General features: G+C 44.8%; 1 protein-coding gene across 1 annotated transcript in view; it reads left to right on the top strand.

The window, feature by feature from the left end:
• The window catches only part of DENND4A (DENN domain containing 4A), a 2,763,357-nt gene that overhangs the window by 175,834 nt on the left and 2,560,581 nt on the right, over positions 1-26,942 (top strand). Inside the window, exon 3 of the mRNA XM_044077857.1 lies at positions 289-621. Within this exon, the coding sequence (XP_043933792.1) occupies positions 311-621 (311 nt within the window). The 5' untranslated portion in view covers positions 289-310. The remainder of the gene's footprint in view (positions 1-288; positions 622-26,942) is intronic.

Genomic DNA, 26,942 nt, shown 5'->3' with positions numbered 1-26,942 from the left:
ACAATGACCAGTTTTAATGACAAACATTTACAGTAGAGCCAGAGCTACTGTGGTGGGTAATAGTGATCTGTAGTATTACTTATCTTTGTTGTTACAGCAGTCTTTATGGCAGTAATAATGTTCAACTGATATTTAATGTTGTTGTGATGACCTTTAGGATATTAGTATTAAATGTAACATTTGTAATTAAAGTTGTATTACATATTGTGGTTCTAAAACATTGTGTTTTGACTGATTGTGTTCTAGATAGAATTAATTTAAAACTAATGATCACTGTTTATGTTGCAGGTACAGCGTGTTGTGATGGAAGATGATGGAAGACAAGGGTCCACGTGTTGCTGATTATTTGGTGTTAGCAGGGCTGACAGATTCATCCAAACCTCTTGAGGAAGAAATTCATTTTAGTAATAGCTGTCATAAAGTAGCAAAGCCCAAAGAACCCATCATAGATGTTGCTGTCATCAACAAATCATTGGGCGAAGAAGTGCCAAAAGGATATAAATGCTTGGAGACTACTCCATCAGGTTTTAGTGCAGACCTCAATAGTGGAAGTCTTATCAGTCCTCAGATGCACCTTTGTTTTAGGAGAGGTAGAGACAAACCACCACTTACAGATCTTGGGTAGGTTTTTAATTAAATCGCTTATATGAAGATGTCGAGATCCAAACCATAAAGTTAACTTGAAAGATTATTTTGCAAAATACATGATTAAGCTATTGTAGAAAAATGACTCTATATATGTTTTATTTTTTCTGAATTGTTTTCTTAGGAACCTTTCCATTTTATTTCATTTGCAGTGCTTATTTGCAAATATGCCTGCACAGAAACCACATATTGTAGATAGGATTGCTTTCATCATTTCAGTGACTGTAGTAAATACAGTGCCCTTCCCCACACCTACAAAAATGGCTTGAATTTATTGAATGAGGTGGTTGTAAAAACCTGAATGAAGCAACAGACCTTTTTAAGTGAATTGCATTTTGGCTATCCACAGGAAGTCTGCATTTATCCAATTGCCAACATTTTGCTTAACTGCTGAACTATGGAAGAATCATGCAACAGTAAATTATAACTGAGTTTGCTTACCAGTGTAAATGCATTAGTCCAGCCATTTTTTCTGTAGCAGTTTTTATTTCCTTCCAAGGTTAACACTGATCTCACATAGGAAAAGGGGTACTGATGCAGGTGGCATTAAATAGGATTTGATTACAGGAAAAAAATAGTATATGCCCCCTTCATTTCTTCTTAATATTATGAATCTAGTGATCAAGGGTAAACACCTTGCAGGCAATGTTACTATTTCTGTTGCTTGAAGCATCAGAAATAAGATGTGTCTGCCCTTCTCCACAAGTGGTGTGCATATTAGGTAGGTGTGTAGGGGCACCCCCCCCCTCAAAAAAAAAATGCCCAGGGCAGGGTTCCTAAAATCCTTCTGGAAATAGAGAGCTATTCAGAAAGACAAAATACACAAATTATACTTGATTGCTGCAAGTAACCATCACTGTAAACGTTAGTTGCTCAGCTGAGTTTTCTTCAAAAATGTATGTTAGTCTTGTGCTGATATATTTTAAATATGATAATTTCAAAGAGTTATTTGGAGGGTACTTTTTCTCTTTAAATTTTATTAATGGGTGTCTGCACTTGTGGATGACAGTTAAAACTTAAACTTAAAATACATTTTTCATTTAGGACTAAAGCTACAAAGCTTAAGAGACCTAATGGTTTGGCTTATTACTTCTCAGAAAAAAATGAAGTTAGAAACATTGTAAGAAGGAATGTCTACTGAAGGAGAATTCAAACTCTTAATCATCCTGAGTTAGCATGCAGTACATGCTTAGTATGGTGGCTGTAACTTTCAAAGGCTACTTTTGCACGTTTCCTCTCAAGATTCTTCCATCTTTCCTCTGTTTTTCAGTTTCTTCCTGCAGCAAAATATGTTCAGTTGGATATGTTTTTGAATTTATATTTTGTAAATTGTCTTCTTTTTGTCCAAAGATGTGAATATAGGTTGGTGAAGTTCTTTGCTGCTGTGTATTTTGTTGAAGTTTCAGAAGTTTTTGCTGCAAGTTCACCTTCTGCTCTCAGTACATTTCTGCACTTTAGTCTTCTGCTAAGGTTTTCCTTCCTTTTTAGACTTGTGGTCAATTTTTCACTCTTTTCTTTGCTTCATTGGTCAGGCTTTGGCCATGATTTATGATAACAGCTTACATTCTAGTAAGTGTGACTGCAGCAGGCAGATTACTCAGTAGCTATGGTAAGCTTGGTCTGGAGAATGAGTCAGATATTTGATCAGATTTTAATGAGGCAACTTTAATGGGGTATAGGAAGCAGCTTTTGCTACCTTTTGTTGACTTTCAGGTCAAAGTGAAATCTCATCAAGACCCTCAGTTTTTGACCTTTGGTTTTGTTGCTTCTCAGGCTGAGCAAAAAGATCAGATTCTTCCTTCTTTTCTGGTTTTCCATTAAAGACAGGTCCTTCTAGGCCCCTTAGTCCAAAAAGAAGTTTATTGTTAATTTAGGAATGTGTGTCAGACAAACAACCATCAAAGCCGAATATGCTGAATTAGTTGAATTTAAAGCTGTTACTGCAAGATTCCTTCTATAGGATGGAGTGGGTGTTTGTGCTACTGCCATGGAAAAATCCCTTTCTCGTACCTCTGAGCCTTCTGCTGTTCTGGTGAGCTTTACTTTAAGTTGGACATCTCCAGAGGTTTCTGCTGAGATGGCCAGGGCTGTTATGAAACTTCATCATAGGTAGACATCTTTGGTACTTCCCATCTGTCAGCTTTGCAGGAAGCATGAGTTTGGATCTTCGGCGAGCACTGTATTTTCCCCATCATTGCACTGCCAGCTTTGCATAAATCCTTGGGTTGTGCACCTTAGGTGGCAGTATGTCAGTTCACGTTCTCACACTTTTGGTTCTTTGGATACTGGTTTCCCATTGTTGGCTGTTCAGTATAGGGTGGGTGAGTCCTCCCACGTCTGGCACTTTTCATCTGGCTGCAGCCAGTCCCACGTTACCCCCAGTTAAGTGGCAGGGTATCTTTGCATGCTTGCTGTCTGCTGCGGCACTGCCCCTTACGTTTTACTTCGAAGTAAGCTTCTTAAGGCCCTACTCCAGTCCCTCCAGTGTTTATTTAGGACTGTTGAGGGTCTGGTGTCAACTTAGCAGATGTTGGATAGGCTACTCTTGGGTGAGCCATTACAAGCTACACAGACTTGGGTTGCTAGAGGGGTGTTGAACATTAGCTGTAGTGGCATTGGCTACCTTGACATTAGAGGGTACGGTGCATGCATTGCCTCCTGCTCCAATTTAGGACTGTTAGACAGTTTCATCCAGAGGTGGACTAGAGGCTTCCATTTCTTGGATATTTAGCTCCCTGATATTTATTTTTGTCTTCTGATGTAAAAATCAGTGCCAAATACAGCTAGTCTGAACACCTACGCAACCTCTTTATTCTAAGCCTCTTCACTGACCATGGCAAAGAGGAAGAATCTTGGACAGCAAAGATAAAGCTTCTCTAATTTTAATCTATTTCTCCTGTCTTTCCCTTTCATGAGGTGAGCTTGGCTTTTAAGTGAGTTAAGGGAACTTGTCCCATAGTGATTAAATGGAGTAGCTGGGGTTTTGGAATCAGTAGAATAACCACAATTGTGGGTAGAGTAAAATGTGAACTAAATTTCCCAACTAGAATATTAGCCAATTCATTTGGGTCAGAGTATGCAATATTATTGTGGACTTGGTCCAAACATTGTTGGCTGTTAGTTCTTAACTTCCTGACTTACTTAAAGATTTGTAGTTATTTTTGGTTTTAGTGGCCATGATCATTGTCACTATAGATACACTGCAATAGGGTGCGTGGTAGGGGCAATTCAGCAGGCAGGCAGTCCAGGGCATATGGTCCTCCCAGGAGTCATCCTTCTACAGTGATGCTTTGGAGATGAAAACAAGTCTGCTGACCCTCTAGGGATTCCTGGATGTTCTCCCTCTTGGGATTATAGCTGCTAATTCAGACAGTACATCTGCAGTCTGATACTTCAACAAACAGGATGGAATGAGGTCCTACTTACAGTGCTAGAAACAATAATAATCTGGGAATGGGATATTTCAATCTACCATTGTCTGGCCACCAGACATTTTCTAGAGATTGCCATTTGTCTGTCAGTTAGACTCTGCTGTTTCTTGTTGGTGCTTAATGAGTATCCATGCAGATGTTCATCGTGTTTCACTGTTGCAGTCCTAACCAATGGGTTATCCAGCACCCGATAGCCCTCAGTCGGCCAGAATACCAAAAGTAAGTAAAAATTACGTCTGCTGTCGATTTTTAAAGGGCGACAGGGCATCTGATACAAAAGGAGGCAGCCAATGCCACTTCCTCAGTCTTCCTTGCTGTGGAGCCCGAAGCAGGAGCATTTCTTGCATGAGTGCCGGTCGGCAGTTTGCCCTTTTTGTTTCCAACTACAAAGTTGAAGTCAACTACAGCGAAGTACCCCGTTGGGGATCCTCTTTTCTTGCCTTAACGAATGTCAGAAAAGGTTAATAATTGTCTTACCTGTGGAAAGCAGATTCCCCATAGAGATTTTCATTCCTATTGTATTATTTGTTTAGGCCTTGACCACGATGTTCCTAATTGTGATCTTTGTGCTTCCTTTAATCCGTGTACTGTTCGTCATCGTGCTAAGCTTTTAGCTAAGCATTTTGAAGTTTGGCCTAAGTTTGTTGGTATGACGTATGCTGGTCTTCAGGCTTCGGATATCCCCAAGAAGTGTAAAGATGAGGACCGCGACAGGCTTCCAAAGGTCAAGTCCTCAGAAGATGTTAGATTGGTCGTCAGTCATGCGGTAGCCAGTGAGGTGCCTTTGCACCCCCTGCAGCCTGCAGATTTTCAACCTCAGGCCTTGGTTGAGACCATTTCAGAGGTCCCCAGGCCTCCGGCGTCCATTTTGCCTTCTGACCTTCCGCCTGTTGCCTCTTCAGCTGGATCCGGAGCTGCAAAGCTTACTCCGGTGTCCAAGACCTCCCGTTCTTCCTTCAGACAGCAAGTTCATACCGACTACTTCGGCTACAACTTCGACGGTTGCCAGGCCTACCGAGTCCTTTAGACTTGCAGGTAAATCTTCTAGTCATAAGCCTGTGAAGAAGCAGGCTCCAGTTTCCTCTCGCTCCCCTCATTCTCAAATGGTTAAAATGGCTGATGACCTTTTGACTCTTATTAGGGGTTCACAGCCTCCTCCTTCAAAAAGAGGTAGGGATGTCTCTCCTGAGGCTTTGTCTTTTTCAGGTTTGGATACTTCTAGTATTTCTGTTGATGAAGAAGGTTCTCTAGCTTTCTCTCCTTTTGAGGATTCAGACACAGAGGAGTTCATCCCTTCTGCTTCTCCTCCAGAAGATTTCTCTTTTGGTGATGCTTTAAATACTCTCAGGCAACATTTTAAATGTGAAAGTCAGGATTACCCTCTTTCTAAGAAAAGGATTAGGGAGTTTTTGGATTTGCCTCAGCATACGCCTTTGGCTTTTCCACCTGTGTTGGGAAGTGGTTGATGATTTTCTGGAAAATTCCTTGACTCCCAGTTCAGTTCCCCTGCTCCCAAGAAACCTGACAGGTACTATAGAGTTCCTGATTCTCATTTGTTTCTTTTCAGGAATCCGTTGGCTGATCCAGAGGTTATTTCTCAAGGTCCTAAAGAAGTTAAGGCCACTGTTACTAAAAATTCTGTTCCTTCTGACATGTAATCCAGGAACCTAGATAGCTGGGGTAAAAAGGTTTATATATCTGCCACTCTTGCTATTAGGTCTACTAATTGTCTTTTTCATATGCTGAAGTACCAGCAGCACACCTTGGAAGCTATTAAGTCTAGGATAGCAGGTGTGCCTCAGTAAGGATATGCAGGATTTGCTGAATTCTGCCATTCTAGCCAAACATTCTTTACATTGTGGTTTTGACATTCTAGAAGCCTCCTGTAGGGCTACAGCTACTGGCTCTGTTATTAGAAGGCATGCTTGGCTCAGGGAGCAGCCCCTATCGGAGCCTGTTAAGGCTAAGCTTTTAGATGTACCTTTGCATAAGGACAGTCTTTTTGGCAGCAAAGCAGAGGAAGTGCTTAAGAAGATGGAAGACAAGGCCAAGTCTATGCAGACAGCTTTAGCTGGAATTACCCTTCTAAGAGTTGGACGTTCCCTGGTACCAGCAGACAGAGGTGTTCTAAGACTGGAGGTTACAAATCTTCTAGGGGACAGGTGGCTACCCCTCAAAGGTCTAAGCATTGGCAGGCTTCCTCTTCCAAGGCGGGAAGCCTGCATCTCAATCTAAACATTCTCAATGACTCTGTCCAACTTCTGCCTGTTCTTGCCTGCCAGGAGAGTCCTTTAGGGGGAAGGTTGGCCCATTTTACAAATGTTTGGGCCACCATCATAGATGACAAATGGGTACTCAGAACTGTATCTCTATAGCACAAGTTTTCTTTCCACACCTTTCCAGTACCCAAAGGATTCCTGGAAGCTCCTCCAAACCAAAGGGCAGTAGTAGAAAAGCAAATTTTGTCTCTGTTACATCTGGGAGCAATATAATCAATTCCTGCTCAGCAGGTAGGTCAGGGTTTCTTTTCCAGACTTTTCCTAGTTCCAAAAAAAGAAGGCACCTGACGTCCTATCCTAGATCTATCCATCCTGAACTATTTCTTGATAATTCCAAAGTTCAAAATGCTCACTCTGCATCAGTTACTGCCAATGTTAGAAAAGGATTCCTGGCTGGTAACATTGGATCTCAAAGAAGCTTATCTGCACATCCATGTCAGGGAAAGTTGCAGGCAATACCTTCATTTCAGGGCGGGCAAGCAACATTATCAGTTCTCTGCACTGTCATTTGTGAAAACTCTGGGAGCAGTAGATAAGCCAAAGTGCCTGGCTCCAGTCATTGCTTTTTGCAGGCAAAAGAAAATTCAGATTTATCCATACTTGGACGACTGTGTAATTCAAGCAAATTCTCAGGAACAGCTGTTAAAGGATCTAGAATTTGTAAAGACTCTTCTCTCTTCCCTGGGTTACATTCTCAATGTGGGAAAATAAAAAATGGTACCATCCAAAGAGATAACATTCCTAGGAGCGAGCCTGAACACAGCCGCCCAAATGATATATCTCACGCAGGAGAAGCAGACAACTCTTTCAGTTTACTTCAAGGACTAGGCATGCTTGTCCCAGCTCCCTGCAAGGAAATACCTGCAAGCTCTGGGATTCATGGCCTCATGCATTCTCATGATTCCATATGCAAAACTGCATATGAGGAAATTGATGCATACAGGGAAGGTGGAATGCTCAGCAGATGCACCTGCACATAAATTTAAAGGAGTTGATGGCAGTCCAGCAGGCCTTGCTAGCTTTCAAGCATCTTCTTTCTCCAAGGACCCTTCTTGTCAGGACAGACAACGCCACAGTCATGTGGTACATCAACAAGCAGGAAGGGACTCCTTCTTACCTCCTGTGCAGACAGAGCATGAGTCTTTGGTCCATAACAGCATCCCTGGGCCTGCATCTCCTAACTCAGTTTCTTCCAAGAAGGCTCAATGTTTTGGCAGACCAGTTGAGCAGACAGACCCTGGATCCTCACGAGTGGCAGCTGGACAGAGCAGTTTTTTACATCATTCAACGTTGGGGTACTCCTCAAGTGGATCTCTTCTCCTCTCCAGACAACCATCTTCTACCTCTTTTTTTTGCACCAGACAGCATCACAGCAGAGCCTGGAGAGTGGATGCTCTGGCCCTCCCTTGGACGCTGCGGTCAGTTTATGCCTTCCCTCCTCTTCCCTGAGTATTATTGAAGATCCGGGAAGAACGACCAAGGACTATTCTCATATCTCTGGACTGGCCCAGGCAGCATTGGTATCCACTGCTTCACAGTCTCTCCCAATTTCCTCCTTGGCATCTTCCTCTGAAGCCAGATCTTTTGGTTCAAGAAGGGGGAAACATTCTACATCCTCATCTTCAGTCTCTCCATTTGGCAGCTTGGCTCATTGTTCAGAGGTGCTTGCAACTTAAAACCTCCCAGAAGGGTGCCTACTCCAGCCTGGGATCTTAATTTTGTTCTAGTGAAACTCACTCTTCCTCCTTTTGAGCCAGCTGCCACTGTAGATTTAAAGTTTTTTTCATGGAAGACTGCCTTCCTCTTGGCTATAACTTCAGCAAGAAGGGTTTTGGAGCTGCATGCTTTGATGGCTGTGGAGCCTTTTCTTATTTTCCATGCAGATAGGGTCTCTCTGAGAACCAACCCCTCCTTTATGCCTAAGGTAGTTTCTAGCCTGACTCTTAATCAGGCCATACACCATCCTACCTTCTTTCCTAATCCTTGAAATAGAGGTGAAAGGATCCTACATTCTCTTGATGTGCATAGACAACTCGGTTTTTACCTTGACAGGACTAAAGACCTTTGGAAATCAGCACAGCTGTTGGTCAGCTTTGCCCCTGGAGCCCAGGGAAAGGCTATTTCTAAGCAAGCCATTTCTAAATGGATTGCTCTTTGTATTACTTTTTTTATTCCTTTCATGGCAAGGTTCCTCCTCAAGGGGTTAGGACCCACTCAACTAGAGCAGCTTCCACTTCTGCAGCCTTTTTAAGGGGTGTCCCTACTAAAGACATTTTGGAGGCTGCCACATGGTCTTCTGTTCACACTTTCACAAAGCATTATAATTTGCCTTTATATTCTAGAGCCAGGGCAGAGTTTGCCACTTCTGTTCTGCAGGGCATTATCTCCAATCCTTGATTCTGTTGGTTCCTCCTCCCTTTTCTCTGGGCTTTGGTAATCTACCCATGGATTAGGACTGCAACAGTGAATACACTCGAACATCTACATTTATGGTAAGTGTATACAACTGTACTTTTGGCTAGTGCCAGGATCTTGTTCCTGAGGTGGGGATCTTTGATCTGCAGTCTGCTTGCATCACCAATAAATCTGTCCTGAAGATTTTTCTCCCTTATCCCTACACCTAGCAGATAGAAAGTGATACATTAATATGGGATTGGCCTTGGGGATTGCTCTTTACTTTTCCCCTGTTTTCTGTATAGTGATATTTAGAAGGCCGGTTTTCATAGGGTAAGGATAACCTTAACATCTCTCTCTGACCTCATTTTCTGTCCTGGGAATAGGCAAGTCCGGTGGAATAATCAAGAGTCTTCTGTGTAAATAAATTGTACATAATAGAATTATTTAGAAAAAATCTTGTATCCAATACCTGTTCCTCTGCTCGCTAACTCCGCTGCAATTAACTTTTTAACACTTTAAATACACTTTATAGCACTCATTCTTACAACACAGATGGCATTCTTTAGAAACTGGTTTCACCTTTATAACCTTTATATTCTTTTGTTCCATTATATATTCTCTTTTTGCTCAATAGGTAAACATGATCAGTATGTACAAGTTACCCTCATTGAGTCCCACAGATTTATGAACTTGTTTTGTGACTTTCTTTCATGTATTATTGGAACTCTGGAGCTTTTCTTTCTAGTCTTGTGCTGAAAAGGGTTCTATTCCCAGTAAAGAAATGCAAGTAAAGTAAGGATCACTTTAGTTCCTCTTTATTTTTCCACATGGGGGTGGTTCCCACAATTTATTTGACTTTGCTCAGGGTTTAGTTCAGGCTCTCTGTCCTTCCATTTCAGTTGTTTCAGGAGTTTTCATTTTCTAAATGGGTTCATGAAGTTGAACCACACAATGATCAGGAACAGACAGATTCTAGATGTGAAGTTGTTCTATCTAGCTGTTCATTCTTACTGATTGGCTCGGAGCCAATCCTCGGCTCTGACTCGGCCAACTACAAAGCTCGAGGTCTCCAACCAGCTTGAGGCCAACTGCCTAGCCCATGATGCACCCTGTGTTACCCCAGGTCTCGTTTGCCGCTGCAACAGATCGGAGGATCCTTCACAGCTCTGGCCAGTGAACGTTATATTTTTTCTGAAATATTGCATATTTCTTAGAGTGGGGATTACTATCTCTTTTTTGTTTCTTCTATTTGTAGATAATTTAGGCATTTAGAATGTTGTTATTGTATCTTGTTAGTGGTTTGTTGTCTAGTTTTCTTGGCCATTTATATTTAGGCCCTTGTTATCTCCCTTTATAAGTTTTGATAGTAGTAGCTGAGTGCTTTCTATAATATTTAGATAGTCTTCGTTTGAGTGCGTGTGCTTGCTTATTTCATATAGTCTGTTTAAATTAGAGGGCTAGGTTTCCCTTTTGGAATCTTTTTTCGTTTCTCTTCATATTGCTTATATAGTCTTTTGTTAGACACTGTTAGGGTGTTATTTAACCCTTTATTTTTCCCTTTGTGGGCCATTTGACTCCTTTACTATTTGTGTATTTACTGTGTTCTTGAGGCTTTTTCCTTGTTGCCTTTTTGTATGAGAGCGGCTGATCAAGATAAGGAGAAGCACCCGAAATCTTTGACCAATGGTCATGTTAATTGTGTATCTGAAGTTGTTAACTTCATTTGATCATCAACCTGTGGGTTTCGGATCCGATATGAATCCAAGCCGGCAGTTTTCCAAGCTAAGATCTGAGCTCCAAGCTCCTCCCCCTTACCGCACTGCAACCTCCTTTCAACCCTCGGATCTCGTTTGCTGCGGCTTCACCAAGACGGGATCTCTGAGCTCCAGGCAGGTAGAGTAGGATTTTTCCAACTTTAACTGTGCAAAGTCAGTTTTGTGTGCATGGATAGGTTTACCTTCCCTTTTTCCTCCCCCGGGTTTCCATTCAAAAAAAAAAAAAAAAAGTACCAAACTTTGTATTTTTAGTTAGTGTAGGCATCCCTTTCCCACCTTTGCTGTGTGTGTGTGTGTGTGTGTGTGTGTGTGTGTGTGTGTGTGTGTGTGTGTGTGTGTGTGTGTGTGTGTGTGTTTAGGTAGGGCTTTAGTTTGCCTTTTGGTTGTTGTGGGAGTTGTGATGTCGGACTCTCAGAAGCTGACTTTCTCCAAATGCACAGAATGTGGCCATAAGTTGTCCCCGGCTGATGGTCACACTCTGTGCGTAGTGTGTTTGGGGGTTCCCCACCTTTCTTCAGGTTGCAAAATTTGTGCAGCCTTTAACCCTCGGGCTCTGAGGGATCACAGGCCAAGTTAATTTTGGCTGGGCCTCTCCCGGCAGAATCGACTTCTTCTGTGGCCGTATCAGCTTCTGGTCCTCCTCCCCTGCCCAGGATTCACACTCCCCTTTTCATACAGGGTGACAGACAGGCCAGGAAGAAGCACAGGGAGAGAGAGCAAGAGAGAGAGAACCTGTTTGTTTCCAAGGAGAAGTACCGGATGGTCACCTTACAATCCATCCTGCCGTTCCTGCAGGAGGGAGACTGGATGTGCTCTGTAGACCTCAAGGATGCGTACTACCACATTATGATGGACAGGCGATCCAGGGGGTTTCTCCTCTTTTGGCAAGGAGCCAATCACTACCAGTTCAGGGTCCTACCCTTCGGTCTCACCACAGCCCCCAGGGTGTTTACCAAGGTCATTGCAGTTGTAGCGGCCCACCTGAGGCTTCAGGGCATTCAGGTTTTTCCATACCTGAACGATTGGCTCTTCACCGTCCCCTCCAGGCATCAACTTGTTCAAGCCAGGAATTCCCTCCTTCAGCTGTCAAATTTACTGGGTATCACGATAAACCTTGCAAAGTCCTCTCTTCAGCCTGTTCAGATTCTGGACTTCATAGGGGCAAGAATAGATTCTCTCCAGGCCAAGGTATTTTTGACTCCAGACAGACTTCGGAACCTGACCCTCCATGTCTTGGCACTTCAGACCTCTTCTCCCCCAGCAGAGCTAGTCCTTAGGGCCCGTGGCAGCAGCTATAAATCTGGTTCCTTGTGCACATCTGTACATAAGTCTTACAGTGGACGTTGCAAGTTCAGTAGTCTCTGTTACACCAGCCCTTAAATTACTTGATTCCTCTAAGCAAGGTGTGCAAAACTTCCCTCATCTGGTGGCTTCAATCCCAGGATATTCAAGAAGGATGCCCCTTTATTGCGATCCCGCCCCAAGCCATGGTGACCATGGATGCCTCCCGTCTGGGGGGGCATTGCTCGGGCAGGACTGTCAAAGGCACGTGGTCCCCGAACGAGACCGTTCTGCATATCAGTGTTCTGGAGATGAGGGTGGTCCTTTTAGCGTTGCAGGCCCTTTATGCTTCTCTTCCTCTGGGAACGATTGCAATTCAGTCAGGCAACATGTCAGTGGTCTGGTATATCAACAAACGGGGGGAGGGAGGGGCCTGGTCCTATCCGCTTTGTCGAGAGGCCATGAGAGTGTGGAAATGGGCGATCTCCACCAACTGTTTTCTGATAGCAACGCACATCCTGGGTCGGTCCAACATTTTGGCGGACAAACTGAGCAGGACTATCCTTTTACCCTACGAGTGGTCTCTGAACCCTTATGTAGTGGAACAAATCTTCCTCAAGTGGGGTCAGCCTTGTTGCGATTGCTTCGCATCGCCGTCCAAAGCGAAGTGCAGCAGGTTTTTCACTCCGTGTCTCCCTCGGGGGGAAGCCCCCAGAGACGCTCTTGTCCATGCTTGGCTTGGTTTTCTGTGTGTGTATCACCCGCTTCCTCTCATGACAAAATTCTTGCAGAAAGCTTATCGGTTGGGGAGCAGGGTTATCCTCATAGCCCCATTCTGACCTCGTCAAGTTTGGTTCCCTTGCCTACGGTCTCATCTAGTATTTCTACCCTGGATATTGGATCCCATTCCGGATCTCATTTGTCATGCATCCAGAATTCCACACCTGAATCTGGACAGCCTCAAGCTTACTGCATGGTTGCTCCAGTTCCATAAGTCCTCCACCCGAAAGGTGTACCGTAGTAAATGGAAGCATTTTTCCATTTGGTATTTTCAGAGAGATGTGGACCCATTTACCGCCCCTGTTCCAGCAGTATTAGAATTTCTGTCTCAGATTTTCCAACAGGGGGCCAGCTGTTCCACTGCGAAGGTCCAGCTGGTGGCTATACCCCTTTTTCATGTAGGAGAAAATTTAGGTTCACTAGCTGCTTCTAGAATTTGTAAGACTTTCATCAAAGGCACCTTTTTGCTGAGACCTCCGATTAAGCATCCTTCCCCTCCGTGGGATTTGACCTTGGTTCTTCAGGCCTTAGTTGCCCTTCCATTCAAACCTGCAGCATCAGTTGATTTCAAATTCTTGTCATGGAAGACAGCCTTCCTAATCGCCATCACTTCGGCTACGAGAGTGCCTGAACTTCAAGCCTTGTGTATGAAACCTCCATACTTAGTTTTCCATAAAGATAGGATTTCTCTAAGGACAAATCCTTCTTTCCTCCCTAAAGTTGCTTCAGAGTCAAATATCAATCAGTCTATTAATATCCCAGTATTCTTCCCTAATTTTCAGAACAAAGGGGAATACAAGCTTCATTTGCTGGATGTCCACAGACAGTTGTGCTTTTATTTACATAGGACTAAACCCTTTCATATGTCTGATCAGCTGTTTGTTTCCTTTGCCAAGCCCTTTTTGGGGAAACCAGTTTCAAAGGTGAGTCTTGCTAGATGGATTTCACTTTGCATTTTGCAAGTGTACAAGGATCATGGATTACCAGAACCAGACAGGGTTCATGCTCATTCTACTCGTTCTATGGCTACTTCTGCTGCGTTTTGGTCCAGAGTTTCTCTGGATGACATTTGTTCAGCGGCTACCTGGGCTTCCTCTCACACTTTTATTACTCATTATAAGTTGGACATGGTATCTAGAGGAAGGGCTTCTTTCGGTTCTGCAGTGCTCCGGAATATCCTTCAATAAGGGCCTTCCAAGGTCTTTGGTAGCTGGGGACTCTGTCCCACAGGTTGATGATCAAATGAAGTTAACTACTTCAGATAAAGAAGTTATGTACTCACCATAATGTTCCATCTGAGTAATTAGACTTCATTTGTCAGCAGCCTTCCCTCCCTACTTCCCCCTGACCGTCTGTGTGATCAGGTCAGGTCATGTCTCTTGGGTTGATGTGTGTCACGTTGTGGGTGGCAAACTCGATCCGAGGGTTGGAAGGAGGTTGCAGTGCAGTATGGGGAAGGGGGAGGAATTTGGAGTTCGGATCTTAGCTTGGAAAGCTGCCGACTAGGATCCATATCTGATCCGAAACCCACAGGTTGCTGACAAATGATAACTACTCAGATCGAATGTTATGGTGAGAGCATAGCTTCTTTTTATTGTTTAGGTGAGGTGCATTTACAGGAGAACTTCTCCATTTGCCATTCCTTCAATACCCGTGTTTTGCACGAGAGGAAGAGGAAGTTAATTGACAGAGGATTGCTTAAGTCCTAGTTTCTGGAAACCTTGGACAAAGATTGGCATGACAAATCTTTTAAATCTTCAAAATCTTCCAAGTCTTTGAAATCGGCATCCTAGGAGCTGAAACCTGCATCTAAGCCATTTGAAAAATCTTCACCAGCTCCACAGACCTCTGAGCTGGGTGTTGTTACCTTTCGGAGACGTTCTCCAATCTTGGAACCAGTCTCTGCAGTGTTAAAATCAACAAAACTTCGGTCAGTGGATTTGTCTATTTCGTCTTCTCTGTCCTCGAGAACCCTTTCAGATTTGGATGTGGATTGAGTGGTGCAGAAGTTGTTGCAGACACTGACACTTGCCAAATTGTTATCGGGTCCGACCTAAGGGGCTTCGGAACCAACTAGAGTTCTCCCTTCTACTTCTTTTCCTCCTTCGATTCAACCCAGGCCTTTGGAGCTGGAGGAATTGAAACTGATGATTGTGCAGCCTTTGGAGCTGACACCTGTTCCATTGCCATCTGTGTTGACTACTCTGACTTCCTCAGTGCCTGTTGAGTCTAGGAGCCTACACTCACCGGTCGGGTCCGGGGAGGGTAGTCAAACCGATCTTTCGGTTCCAACTATACCTCTTGGGGCTTGGGCTCAGATGAGTTTGGTGCCTGCCTCAGGATTGGAGCCTGCTGTTCCACTGCCGAGATAATCCTCTGTTTCTTTGGATCCGGGGATCTCTTCATGCCGGAGCAGAGGTACCTTCGAGGCTATGAGGAGAATAATGTCACCTAGGACATCCGCAACTTCAGAACCAGTGACCACCTCCCCTAAAGTGCCTCTGTCTTCTTCTGCTTCACAGATCCCACTAAAGTGTAAAGACCAGGAGCCTCAGGAAGCCCCATTGGGTGGACCCTGCTCTTCCGAGACCTCACCAGAAGCTCCCACTTATGAGCTTCCCAGGAAGAGATTATGCAAGAGGAAGCATCTGGACTCCCCACAGGAATCCATCCGCTCGGACACCGACTTAGATGAATCAGAAGGGTCCCCTTCAGAGGACATCTCCTTTGCAGATATCCTGGAAATCCTTAAACAGAGGGGTGGCTGGCAGACCATCAACCCTACTGATGATGAGTCGGTTCTTCTGAAGGCTTTTGGGTCTCAGCTCTCCACCTCTTGGGTGTCTCCGCCCTTCGATGAGCTTATGGACCTGGTCTCACGAAGGGCATGGGAGTCTCCGGACACCCAATGGAGCCTGTCCCTAGGAGGCCTAATAAATTTATAACCCCCTCCCCCCATGACGAGACTTTTCTCACTAAGGGAGTGTCTTTTGATGCCATGGTGGCTGCGGCAGTCACCAAGAAAGAGATGTCAAAAATCTCATCTGTCCATTCTCCTAATAGGGATTCTAGGATCGTGGATAGATACGGAAAGCACATGTTTAGTTCAGCAACCTTTGCCATGTGATCTCTGAACTACTTTACACACTTTGAGACTGCAAAGGGATCTCCTAAAAGAGCTTGGAGATGCTCTACAGGGTTCATTAGCTGAGGGAGTGTCAGCTAAGGTTGCTTCCCAGCTTGCCACTCTCTTAATTCTGTGGTAAACTCTTCCATGCGTCGGATCTCATATGCAGCTGATGGAACGAGTAGGGGCAAGCGGGTACAGGAATTGCTGTTAGAAGACATTCCTGGATGCGCTTATGTTCCTTTGCGGAGCCCTTTAAGTCATCCTTTGTTAAAACACCTTTTGATGGCTCATCTCTTTTCAGGCCCAAAGTGAAGGAAACTATTGCCAGGTGTGAGCAGGAGGGAAAGACTCTTGTCTGCCTTTGGAGTCCATGTTTCCACCTCTATTAGACTCTACCCCAAAGGGCAGAGAGGGGGGAAAATGTGGTTCCATAAAGCCCAAGGAGCGTTTCGGGACACATGTGGTGAACCCTCCTCCAGGGGCAGAGGAGGGATCAATAATGGAAGACATCACCCACGTTGCATAGGGGGTCCGCAGAATCAGGGTAACAGAGATCGGTTCTTTGGGAAGCCCTATCAGTGCTCCTCAAAGGAGGCCTGACTGTCCTACTCTGGAGGCAGTCGAGGGACACTTATCTTTGTATCCATGCGCCTGGCTAAAAATCACAAAAGACAGCTGGGTACAAAGCATCATATCCAGAGGATATGTTATTCCTTTCGCCCACCCCACCCCCTGTAATAACAAAAATCCTAGACATTCCACACAGTTACAGGGAAGAAGCAACCATGGAGATTCAAAGGTTAGAAAGAGTCATCCAGCTGGTCCCCACAGACCAAACAGGATCCGGAACTTACTCAAGGTTCTTTTTAGTTCCAAAGAAAACGGGGGACTCGAGACCTATACTGGATCTCAGCAGACTAAACAGATCTGTCAAAAAAGAGAAGTTCCAGATGGTCACGCTTCAGTTGATACTTCAATTCCTAGGAAAAAACATTTGGATGTGCTCTATAGATCTCCAGGATGCGTTCTACCATATAAAAATGGCCAGACCATCCAGAGATCATCTGCGCTTTTGGCTGGGAGCCAGTCAGTACCAGTTTTGAGCCCTGCCCTTTGATCTCACTACAGCCCCCAGAGTGTTCACCAAGTGCATGGCAGTGGTCACGGCTCACATGAGGCATTTGGGATTCCAGGTGTTTCCGTACTTGGACGACTGGCTCCTCACCGCCACCACCAGGCATCAGCTCATACAAGTCAGGAACACCACTTTGAGCCTGTGCAGCCAATTGGGGATTACAATAAACTCAAAAATCTGCCTTGTTGCCATCGCAACATATATTGTTTTTATAGGAGCAGATTTGGACACCACCACCACACTTAAACTTCCTTCAGAAAGGGTGTCTGTACTTTGACAACAGGTTTTAAAACTTCTATTGAGAGACGGGTACCAGCCTCAGAGGTGCTCAAATTGTTGCGGACGATGGCAGCTGCAATCATAGCTATCCCCTTGGGGCGTATGCACATGCAGATTCTTCAATGGCTCCTGTTCACTCAGTGGTCCTATCAAGAACTTCCAGTGTCACATCTGATTGCTCTAACAAACTCCTGCAAAAAGGATCTTCAGTGGTGGTTGACATCTCATCAAGTAACTATAGGTCGTCCCTTTGTCCTACCTTCCCCAACGGCCACTGTGACCACGGACGCTTCCCTGATCGGGTGGGGGAGGGACATTATCAGGGGAAAACAGCCCAAGGCACATGGAACAAAGTAGAGACTTGTCTACATATCAGTGTCCTGGAGATGACGACGGTACTTTTGGTGTTGCAGTACTTTCAGGACTCTCTTCCTTGGGGAACAATGGCGATTCAGGCAGACATGTCTGTAGTCTGCTACATAAACAAACAAGGAGGAACCAGGTCTTACCCCCTATGTCGAGAGGCCCTGAGAGTATGGCAGTGGGCTACCTCCACCCAGCGCTTTCTGATAGCAATGCACATCCCAGGGAAATCCAACATGATAGCAGACAGTCTCAGCAGGACAATTTTGTTGCCTCACGAGTGGTCCCTCAAGGAAGAGATAGCGGAAAGGATATTCTGCAGATGGGGCCAGCCTTGCTGCGATCTTTCTGCATCCCCCATGAATACAAAATGCAGCAGCTACTTTGCCGTAATCCCCCCTCTGGGAGATGCCCCAAGGGTCGCTCTCGTACACGATTGGCCCCTGGGTCTGCTTGATGCCTTCCCACCAATTACTCTGATACCCAAAGTATTACAGAAAGTCAAAGCCTTGGGAAGGACCATCATTCTAATAGCCCCTTACTGGCCTCGTCAGATTTGGCTCCCCTTTCTTCGACCTCATCTTTTGGAAGAACTTTGGATTCTGGACCCAGTGCCAGACCTCCTGATTCACTCACCGGGGGCTCTTCATCCCTCTCTTCAGTCCCTCAAATTGACGGCTTGGCTGCTCCAGTTCCCAATATAGCCAGATTCCATAACCTCTCAACTGAAACGCAACATATCTTATAAATTGTCTACTAGAAAATTGTACGTCAGCAAATGGAAGAGATTTCCTATATGGGCTTCTCAGAACAATATTGACCCTTACCTAGCCCCGATTTCCTCTGTCCTGGAATTTTTGACTGCGCTTTTCAGCAAAGGAGCTGCTGCAGCCACCATTCGCGTTCAACTTGCGTCAGTCTCTAATTTTCACCTTGGCAGTGAGGGATCTAATGTAATGTCACACAAACTAGCCAAAGCCTTTCTTAAAGGAACCTTGCACCTGAGACCACCTGTTAAATCTCCTCATCACCTTGGTTTTTGAATTTTATGCTTTCATGCATCATTTTTCCACCATTTGAACCAGCTTCTTCCTGTGAATTGAAGTATTTATCTTGGAAAACAATTTTCCTAGTAGTTATTACATCTGCCCGGAGAGTTTCAGAACTGCCAACCTTGTCTATTAAACCCCCTTATTTGATTTTTCATTCTGATAGTTTCCCTATGAACCCTAACATCCCTCTCTGACCTCATTATCTCTCCTGGGAATAGGCAAGTCCGTTGGAATAATCAAGAGTCTTCTGTGTAAATAAATTGTACATAATAGAATTATTTAGAAAAAGTCTTCCCATACCTGTTCCTGTGCTCACTAACTCTGCTGCAATTAACTTTTTAACACTTTAAATATACTTTATAACACTCATTCTTACAACACAGATGGCATTCTTTAGAAAGTGGTTTCGCCTTTATAACCTTTATATTCTTTTGTTCCATTATATATTCTCTTTTTGCTCAATAGGTAAACATGATCAGTATGTACAAGTTACCCTCGAGTGTCACAGTTATGTACTTGTTTTGTGTCTCTCTTTCATGTATTATTGGAACTCTGGAGCTTTTCTTTCTGGTCTTGTGCTCAAAAGGGTTCTATTCCCAGTAAAGAAATGCAAGTAAAGTAAGGATCACTTTAGTTCCTCTTTATTTGTCCACATGGGGTGTTTCCCACAATTTATTTGACTTTGCTCAGGGTTTAGTTCAGGTTCTCTGTCCTTCCATTTCAGTTGTTTCAGGAGTCTTCATTTTCTAAATGGGTTCATGAATTTGAACCACACAAGGATCAGGAATAGACGGATTCTAGTTTGTCTCCTCAAGTTTCTGATTCAGATTCTGATGAGAGTGTGGATTTTCTTCTGATACTATTACTAGAATTAGCTGTTTCAATGGAGACATCTTGATATTCTACAATCACAGGGTTCTTATCCCATAGGCATACCTGGTTCTTCTAGTCCCCTCCCTGTTATTGACAGCAGTACTTCACCTAGCATCATGAATGGACAATTTCCCACCATTTCTCCAGCCAACCTGATCAACTTGGGCATCCTGAGGCAATGTAGCAATTGCTTTATGTACCACTGATAGCCCACTTCTAACTAATTCACACAAATTCAATATGCGAGAGATACATCTACATAAAGAATCTAGAATCTAGGCTCTCTTGCTCACATATCAGTATATCGGATACTAAGCAGGTTGTCAGCTCGCACACTTCACCTCCTGCACCATCCATGCATATAACACCTAAATCTACATACGCAGAAGTTCTCACAAGAAGCCTTCCTAATGATCAGAGACCTCCCAAACATATACACACTTCACTTACTATATTCCCAGCAAAATCACAGTACACATGCAAATGCTTGCACCAGTGTCTCACCAAACATACCCCTAAGGCAAAACACAAAATTAAATGTTTTAGTCATAGATGACTCCATTGTGAGATGCACAGATGTCCCACTCACCAGGTTGGATAAGGAAAAGGTCGCGGTCAGCTGTCTGTCTAGTGCCAGGATCCGCCACATCCCACATGCACTCAAGCCTCTCAACAGGCACTGTTATGACTCTATCTTAGTCCATGTTGGTATTAACAGCTTAAAACGTGCCTCACTGGACTATATGAAGAGAGACATGACTGAGCTCTCTGAATGTGTCCCAGGCGGGTATGTCCCTAACCTTAAGCAGCATTCTACCTTCACCTAGGATGATGCCTCTATATAGACAAAAAAATTATTGACTTCAACAATTGGCTTAGTAGTGTCATTCTAAGGAGATGTTCTTCGTGTTTCACTGTTGCAGTCATCACCTGTGGGTTATCCCTGCTGGTGGTATCCCTCGGCCGGCCCGAATACCAGAATCAATGTTTTTCTGCGTCTGCTGCTGTTGCTTGCTGACTGATGTCAGGTCGTCAGTGCTATAAAGGAAGGCAGCCGATGCCATTACATCAGTCTTTCTTGCCGTGGAGCCCGTAGCAGAAGCAGTTCGCAAGTGTGCTGGTCGGTTGCTACCAAAGTTTGAATTACAGCTGAAAACGTCTAAAGCTAAGTACTCCGTTGGGGATGCTTTTTTCTTGCACAAACCGATGTCCGAAAAAGTTTACAGTTGTCTCGCCTGTGGAAAGCAAATACCACACCGAGACTTCCATTCATACTGCATCACTTGTTTAGGCCCAGGCCACAACGTCCCCCATTGCTGGTTCTGTGCCCTCTTTAATGCAAGAACAATTCGTCGTAGAGCTCTTATTGTAGCCAGATATTTTAGTCTTCTGTCTTCGCATTCCGAAATGGCATCCGTCAGCCAACAATCCGTAGGTTTGTTTGTTGTTTGTGTCTTTCGGTTTTTCCCGGTTAGGGGTCGCCACAGCGAAACTCCGGTCCGCTAATGATTGGTAGTTGATTTTTACGTGCCGAGTTACCAGCTCTGACGCACAACCTTCAACGAAGGTACGCGCATTCACACATGTTTCCACGCAGAAGACGCTCTAGCTGAGAATCAAACCGGACAACGTCTTACTGTCAGGCGACAATGCTACCGCAGCACCACCACCGCGGGTAGTCAACAATCCGTAGGTATTCCAAAAAATGCAAGGATAAAGATAGAGACAGACCACACAAGGCTAAGCCTTCCGATGACTCTACTGCTAAGCAGGTCATCAGTTCTCCAGAATTCAGTGAGGTGCCTTCGCAGCCCCTGATGCCTGATTCGATACCTTCTCAGGCCCATACTGAGACCCTTTCAGTGTCTGGTATGCCGCAGAAATTTTCGTCTTTAGAGCCTTTGGTTGGCTCTGCCTTGGTTGGGTCTGGAGCAGCGACGCAGGCACCAGCATTCGAGAAGGTTTTTCGCACTAACGAATCTAGACAAAAACTGACGTCTTCTCAGACTAACATTTCTTTCAGACCAATAGATACTCTTAGGCCTAGAAGCAAGGCCACTGCTAGGAAAACTACTTCTAGCCACCATTTTACTCTTGCTCTACCACCCCAAGCTCAAATGCTTAAAATGGAGGAGGATCTTATCCCCCTTATCAGGGGTAGTCAGGCCACAACTTCTAAAAGGTAGAGACCTTTCTCCTGAAATTCTGACAGAACAGGAATCTGAGGAGTCTGATTATTCAGATTTTGAAGAGGAACAACAACCTCAGACTGCTTATTAGGATTCAGATGCAGAGGAATCCATTCCTTCTGCCTACCCACCAGCCGATCTTTCCTTTGGGGAAACCCTTCACACCCTTGGGGAACATTTCCACTGGGAATCCCAGGACTTCCCTCAGTCTTAGAAAAGACTAAGAGCGTTTCTAGACCTGCCTCAGCACAGACCCTTGGCCATCCCTCCAATCGTAGAGGTGTTTGATGTCTTCCATTAATCCAGCTTAGCTCCTGTTGCCCTCCCACCTGCTCCCAGAAAACCTGACGGGTATTAGAGTACCGGATTCTCACAAATACCTGTACAGAAATCCTGCTGCAGAGCTGGAGGTCATTGCACAAGGACCAAAAGGAGCTAAGGCTAGTTCTGAAAATAATCCTATTCCTTCTGACAAGGACTCCAGAGCTCTGGACAGATTGGGTAAAAAAGTATACACCTCTGCAACCTTAGCTATCAGAGCACTCAGCTGTCAGTTCCACATGTTAAAATATCAACAACACATTTTGGAACTATTAAAACAAAAGATTTCAACCTTTCCTGACTGTGCCAGTTTGAAAGAGTTAGCAGATTTACTGCACTCTACTTGTCAAGTGGCCAAACTCTCATTACACTGTGGATATGCCTCAGAAGCCTCAAGCAGGGCAGCAGTGTCAGGATCTGTCATTAGGAGACATGCATGGTTGAAGGAACAGCCTCTTCTTGATCATGTCACATCTAAATTACTTGATTCACCCTTTGATAAGGACCGCTGTTTGGAGTAAAAGCAGAAGAGGTGCTTAAAAAGATGGAAGACAAAGCAAAATCCATGCAAACAGTAAAATATTTCCCTCGGGTACAACCTGCTAGGTTCAGCAGGAATTTTCCCTCAAAACTCTGGTCCCTTCCTGCACCTAGAAGACAGGGGCAAGGTAAGCCCCACAAGGACAGACCACCCAGACTCCTATCCCAGGGACAGCAAAGAACTAAACAGTGGGCCACATCCGCTGCAAAGGCAGGGAGTTCTAAGCCATCCCTCTATGGCAAAAACTCTGTGACTCTCTGTCCCCCCCTCTACCCTCTCTTTCACTCACCAAAAACTAGGAGGAAGGCTCTCCCTCTGCAAAGAAAATTGGCTTTTTGTAACAAAGGACTAATGGGTCTTAAAGATAATTTTTCAGAGATACAAATTCTCCTTCAATGAACTCCCTATTCCAAGAGGGTACCCAGACTTACCTCCAGATCAGTGGGCAGAGGCATTGAAACAAATCCAAATTCTCATATCCCAAGGGGCAGTAGACCCTGTCCCCTCAGATCAGAAAGGCAAAGGGTTTTATTCCAGACTATTCCTTGTTCCCAGAAAAGAGGGCAGTTGGTGCCCCATCCTGGATCTATCCATTCTGAACACCTTCCTGGTGGTCCCCAAATTCAAAATGCTAACTTTGAAGCAGCTGCTGCCTATGCTGACAAAATATGCCTGGTTAGTTACCTAGATCTAAAAGATGCCTAGCTCCACATCCCCATAAGGGAATCCTGCAGGAAATTCCTTCGCTTCAGAGCAGGCTCACAACACTTTCAGTTCAATGTGCTACCCTTTAGCTTATTTACTGCTACCAGGGTATTCACCAAATGCTTAGCCCCGGCAATAGCCTTTTGCAGACAGAAAAATATACAGCTTTACCCTTATTTGGGCAACTGCCTCATTCAGACAGATTGCAAAGAAAAGCTCCTCAAGGCCCTCCTCTTTGTCAAAACCCTCCTAACCTCCTTAGGGTACACCATCAATGAGAAGAAAAAGCAAACACCCTCCAGGAAGATCATTTTCTTGGGAGCACTGCTGGACACAGCATCCCAAATGGGCTTCCTATCCCCAGAAAAGCAGAGCTTCCTGCCTCTCTATTTTACCCAGCTGGCTTCCAGAAGTCACCTCACTGCGAGGAAGTTCCTGCAAGCCTTTGGGTACATGGCATCTTGCATCCTTCCAATTCCTCTGGGCAGGCTTCACATGAGAAATTCAGTGGTACCTAAAGAACCTTTGATGTCAGCACTTTCAACCTCTAGAGACCTCTCTCCCTCTGTTCCCCTGTATAAGGCCTGAGTCTCTCTGGTGGGTAGGGGCCTGTGCCCAGAAAAATGGTCTTTCCTTCACCCTCCACCCAACTGGGCAAACCATTACCACCGACACCTCAGACATAGCTTGGGGCGCTCACCCAGAAGGCAGGGGCACCCAAGGTCTTTGGGATGCCCAGCACCTTCCCTTTCACATCATCCAGAAGAAAATGATGGCAGTAAAAAAGGCTCTGACATCCTTCAGACCCCATATCAAGCCAGGGGTTCTCCTTATCCAAACAGACAACACCACAGTAATGTAGTACATCAACAAACCGAGAGGGATCCAGTCTTACTCTCTCTGCAGGCTAGCCATGAACCTCTGGCTGACAGCCTCTTCCATGGGATTACACCTAATAGCCCAATCCCTACCAGGGATCAGCAACACCCTGGCAGACCACTTAAGCAGAAACTTACTGGACCCCCACAAATGACAGCTCCACAGAAAAATCTTTTTACAAATCACTCTGGCATGGGGGACTCCAGAGGTGGATCTCTTTGCTTCACATCTCAACCATCAGCTGAAAAAATTCTGTACCAGGGAGTATCACCACCTAGCGTGGAAGGAGGATGCCTTGACCTTCCCCTGGAACACTCTCTTTATGTACACATTCCCTCCTCTGCCTCTTATTCCCAAAGGCACTGATCAGAATAAGGGAGGAGAGACCAAAGGCCATCCTCGTTGCTCCAGCTTGGCCCAGACAATATTGGTACTCCTTACTGTACAGCCTGACCTTTCAGCCTCCCAGACAGCTTCCCCTAATCTCGTACCTCTTAACTCAGGTGGGGGGGGGGGGATGCTGCACCCAGATTTTCATACTCTGTCTGTCAACATGGCTAATACTCTAAAGGCAAACAAGGGGCCCCTGTTAAGCAAACCAGTCCTAGACATTATCACAGAGGCCAGAAGGCCTAGCACCAGAAAATCTTACGCAGGAAAATGGAAAAGATTCTGCTCCTGGAGCCAGTCCAGAGGGAGGCAATGCCTCACAACCTTCCATTCCTCTTATCCTGGACTACCTAGCAGAGCTACTTAATAGTGGCTTCTCTTTCTCCTCTATTAAAATCCACACTTCAGCCATTTCCGCTCATTTTGATACAGAACAGCCCCTGTTCTCCCATCCTTTGATTAAACAATTCCTCAGAGGGGCTTCTAATGTCAGACCTCCCAGAAGGCCACCCACTCCAGCCTGGGACCTAAATTATTTTGGGAAGAACTAACCTTACCACCTTTCGAACCTGCTGCTTCAGCAGAACTAAGATACCTCTTCTGGAAGACTGCTTTTCTCCTAGTTATCACCTCAGCCAGAAGGGTTTCAGAACTTCAGGCACTGATGGCTATTTAGCCCTTCATCATCTTCCATGCAGACAGGGTCTCCCTGAGGACTAATCCCTCCTTTATGCCCAAGGTGGTATCTAATGTGACTCTCAACCAGGCTATACATCTACCCAACTTCTTTCCTAACCCTCAAAACAAGGGAGAAAGAATTCTGCACTCACTAGATGTGCACAGATAGTTCAGATACTGTCTGGAACGTACTAAACCCTTCAGGAAAACAGACCAACTGCTTGTCAGCTTTGCCCTAAGGCAGAGGGGAAGCCCATTTCCAAACCATTTCCAAATGGATATCACACTGTATCCATTTCTGCTACAGATTGCATGGGAACCCCCCCCCCACATCTATTCAAACCCATTCCACTTGGGCAGCCTCCACTTCCACAGCATTCCTCAAAGGAGTTCCCAACAGGGGCATCCTGGAAGCTGCTACCTGGACTTCTGTCCATACCTTTATCAAGCATTACCACCTACCTCTATTTTCAAAGGCTAGGGAAGGGTTTGCCTCTGCATTTCTGCAGGGCATGCTGACCCATTCCTAGATGTTCTTCGTGTTTCACTGTTGCAATCATTACATTTGGGTAATCTGCTGGCAGGTTGCCCTCATTCGGCCTGATTAACAAAGTCTTGGGTCCTGCGTCGGGTGCTGTCCCTTCTTCCATGACGTCATGCCGTCAGGGGTATAAAACATGCAGCCGACACCATTACATCAGTCTTTCTTGCCGTGCCCGAAGCAGAAGCAGTTCGCAAGTGCTGGTCGGCCGACTCCTGAAATTTTCGTTTTCGAGTTTCAGAACCGGAGTCTTCAACTAAAAGTTAAGTACCCCAGTTGGGGAAACTTTTTCTTGCTCCTTACCGATGTCAGTTAATAATTAAAGTTAAAGTTAATAATTGCATTACTTGTGGGAAGCAAATACCTCATAAGGATTTTCATTTGTACTTATTCCTTGCCTAGGCCCTGACCACAACGTGCCTTGCTGTCAGTTTTGTGCTAAATTTAATCAACGCACGATTAAACGTCAGTTTATTTTTGCTTCTAAATATTTTGGCTCAAGATTCAACTATCCAGACATGTCGTCGATTAGTAATCCGACTACTGGAATACCTAAAAAAACGCAAAAAAAAGACAGAGACAGACCTTTGCGGTCCAAAACAGATGACGGTTCTCCTAAGCCAGTCGCCGATATTCAGTGAGGTGCTTTAGCATTCCCGGATGCCCGCTAATTCTGATTTGCAGGCCTCTACTGAGACCCATTCGGAGTCCGGTATGCCGCGAGATGCTTCAATTATGGAACCCGCAGATGTCTCTACCTTAGATGGGACCAGTGCCACTGTGCAGGCACCGGATTCTGAGGGTGTTTTCAGGCCTACAGATTTGTATATTAGACCGACGCCATCTTCAAAACTAAGGCCAAAATCGAAATCTATGTCTAAAAAAAAAACGACGCCTGGGCCACATGTGCAGGCCCCTATGCCTAAAAAACAAATGATCAAAATGGCTGAAGATTTAATTACTCTGATCAGAGGTAGCCAACCCCCTCCTTCTAAGAGGCCTAGGCAAGACATTGATTATGAATCTTCTGACAGGATTCTATTTCTTCTAACTCTTCTAATGAACAGGATTTGTATGTTCCTACTTATGAGGACTCTGATGCAGAGCATTCCATTCCTTCTGCCTCTTCCCTTAGGATTTTTTCGTTTGGGGAAACTTTACATGCCTTTAAGGAACATTTCCACTGGAAAAGTCAGGATTTCTCTGAATCTAAAAAGAGACTTAGGGATTTTCTTCTACTTCCTCAGCATAGGCTTTTGGCTATACCTCCTGTTCTAG

Source organism: Protopterus annectens, chromosome 7.part0, assembly GCF_019279795.1.
Source record: "Protopterus annectens isolate FY-2018-M chromosome 7.part0, PAN1.0, whole genome shotgun sequence".
NCBI lineage: Eukaryota > Metazoa > Chordata > Ceratodontiformes > Protopteridae > Protopterus > Protopterus annectens.
This window is presented reverse-complemented; position numbering and strand designations above follow the sequence as displayed.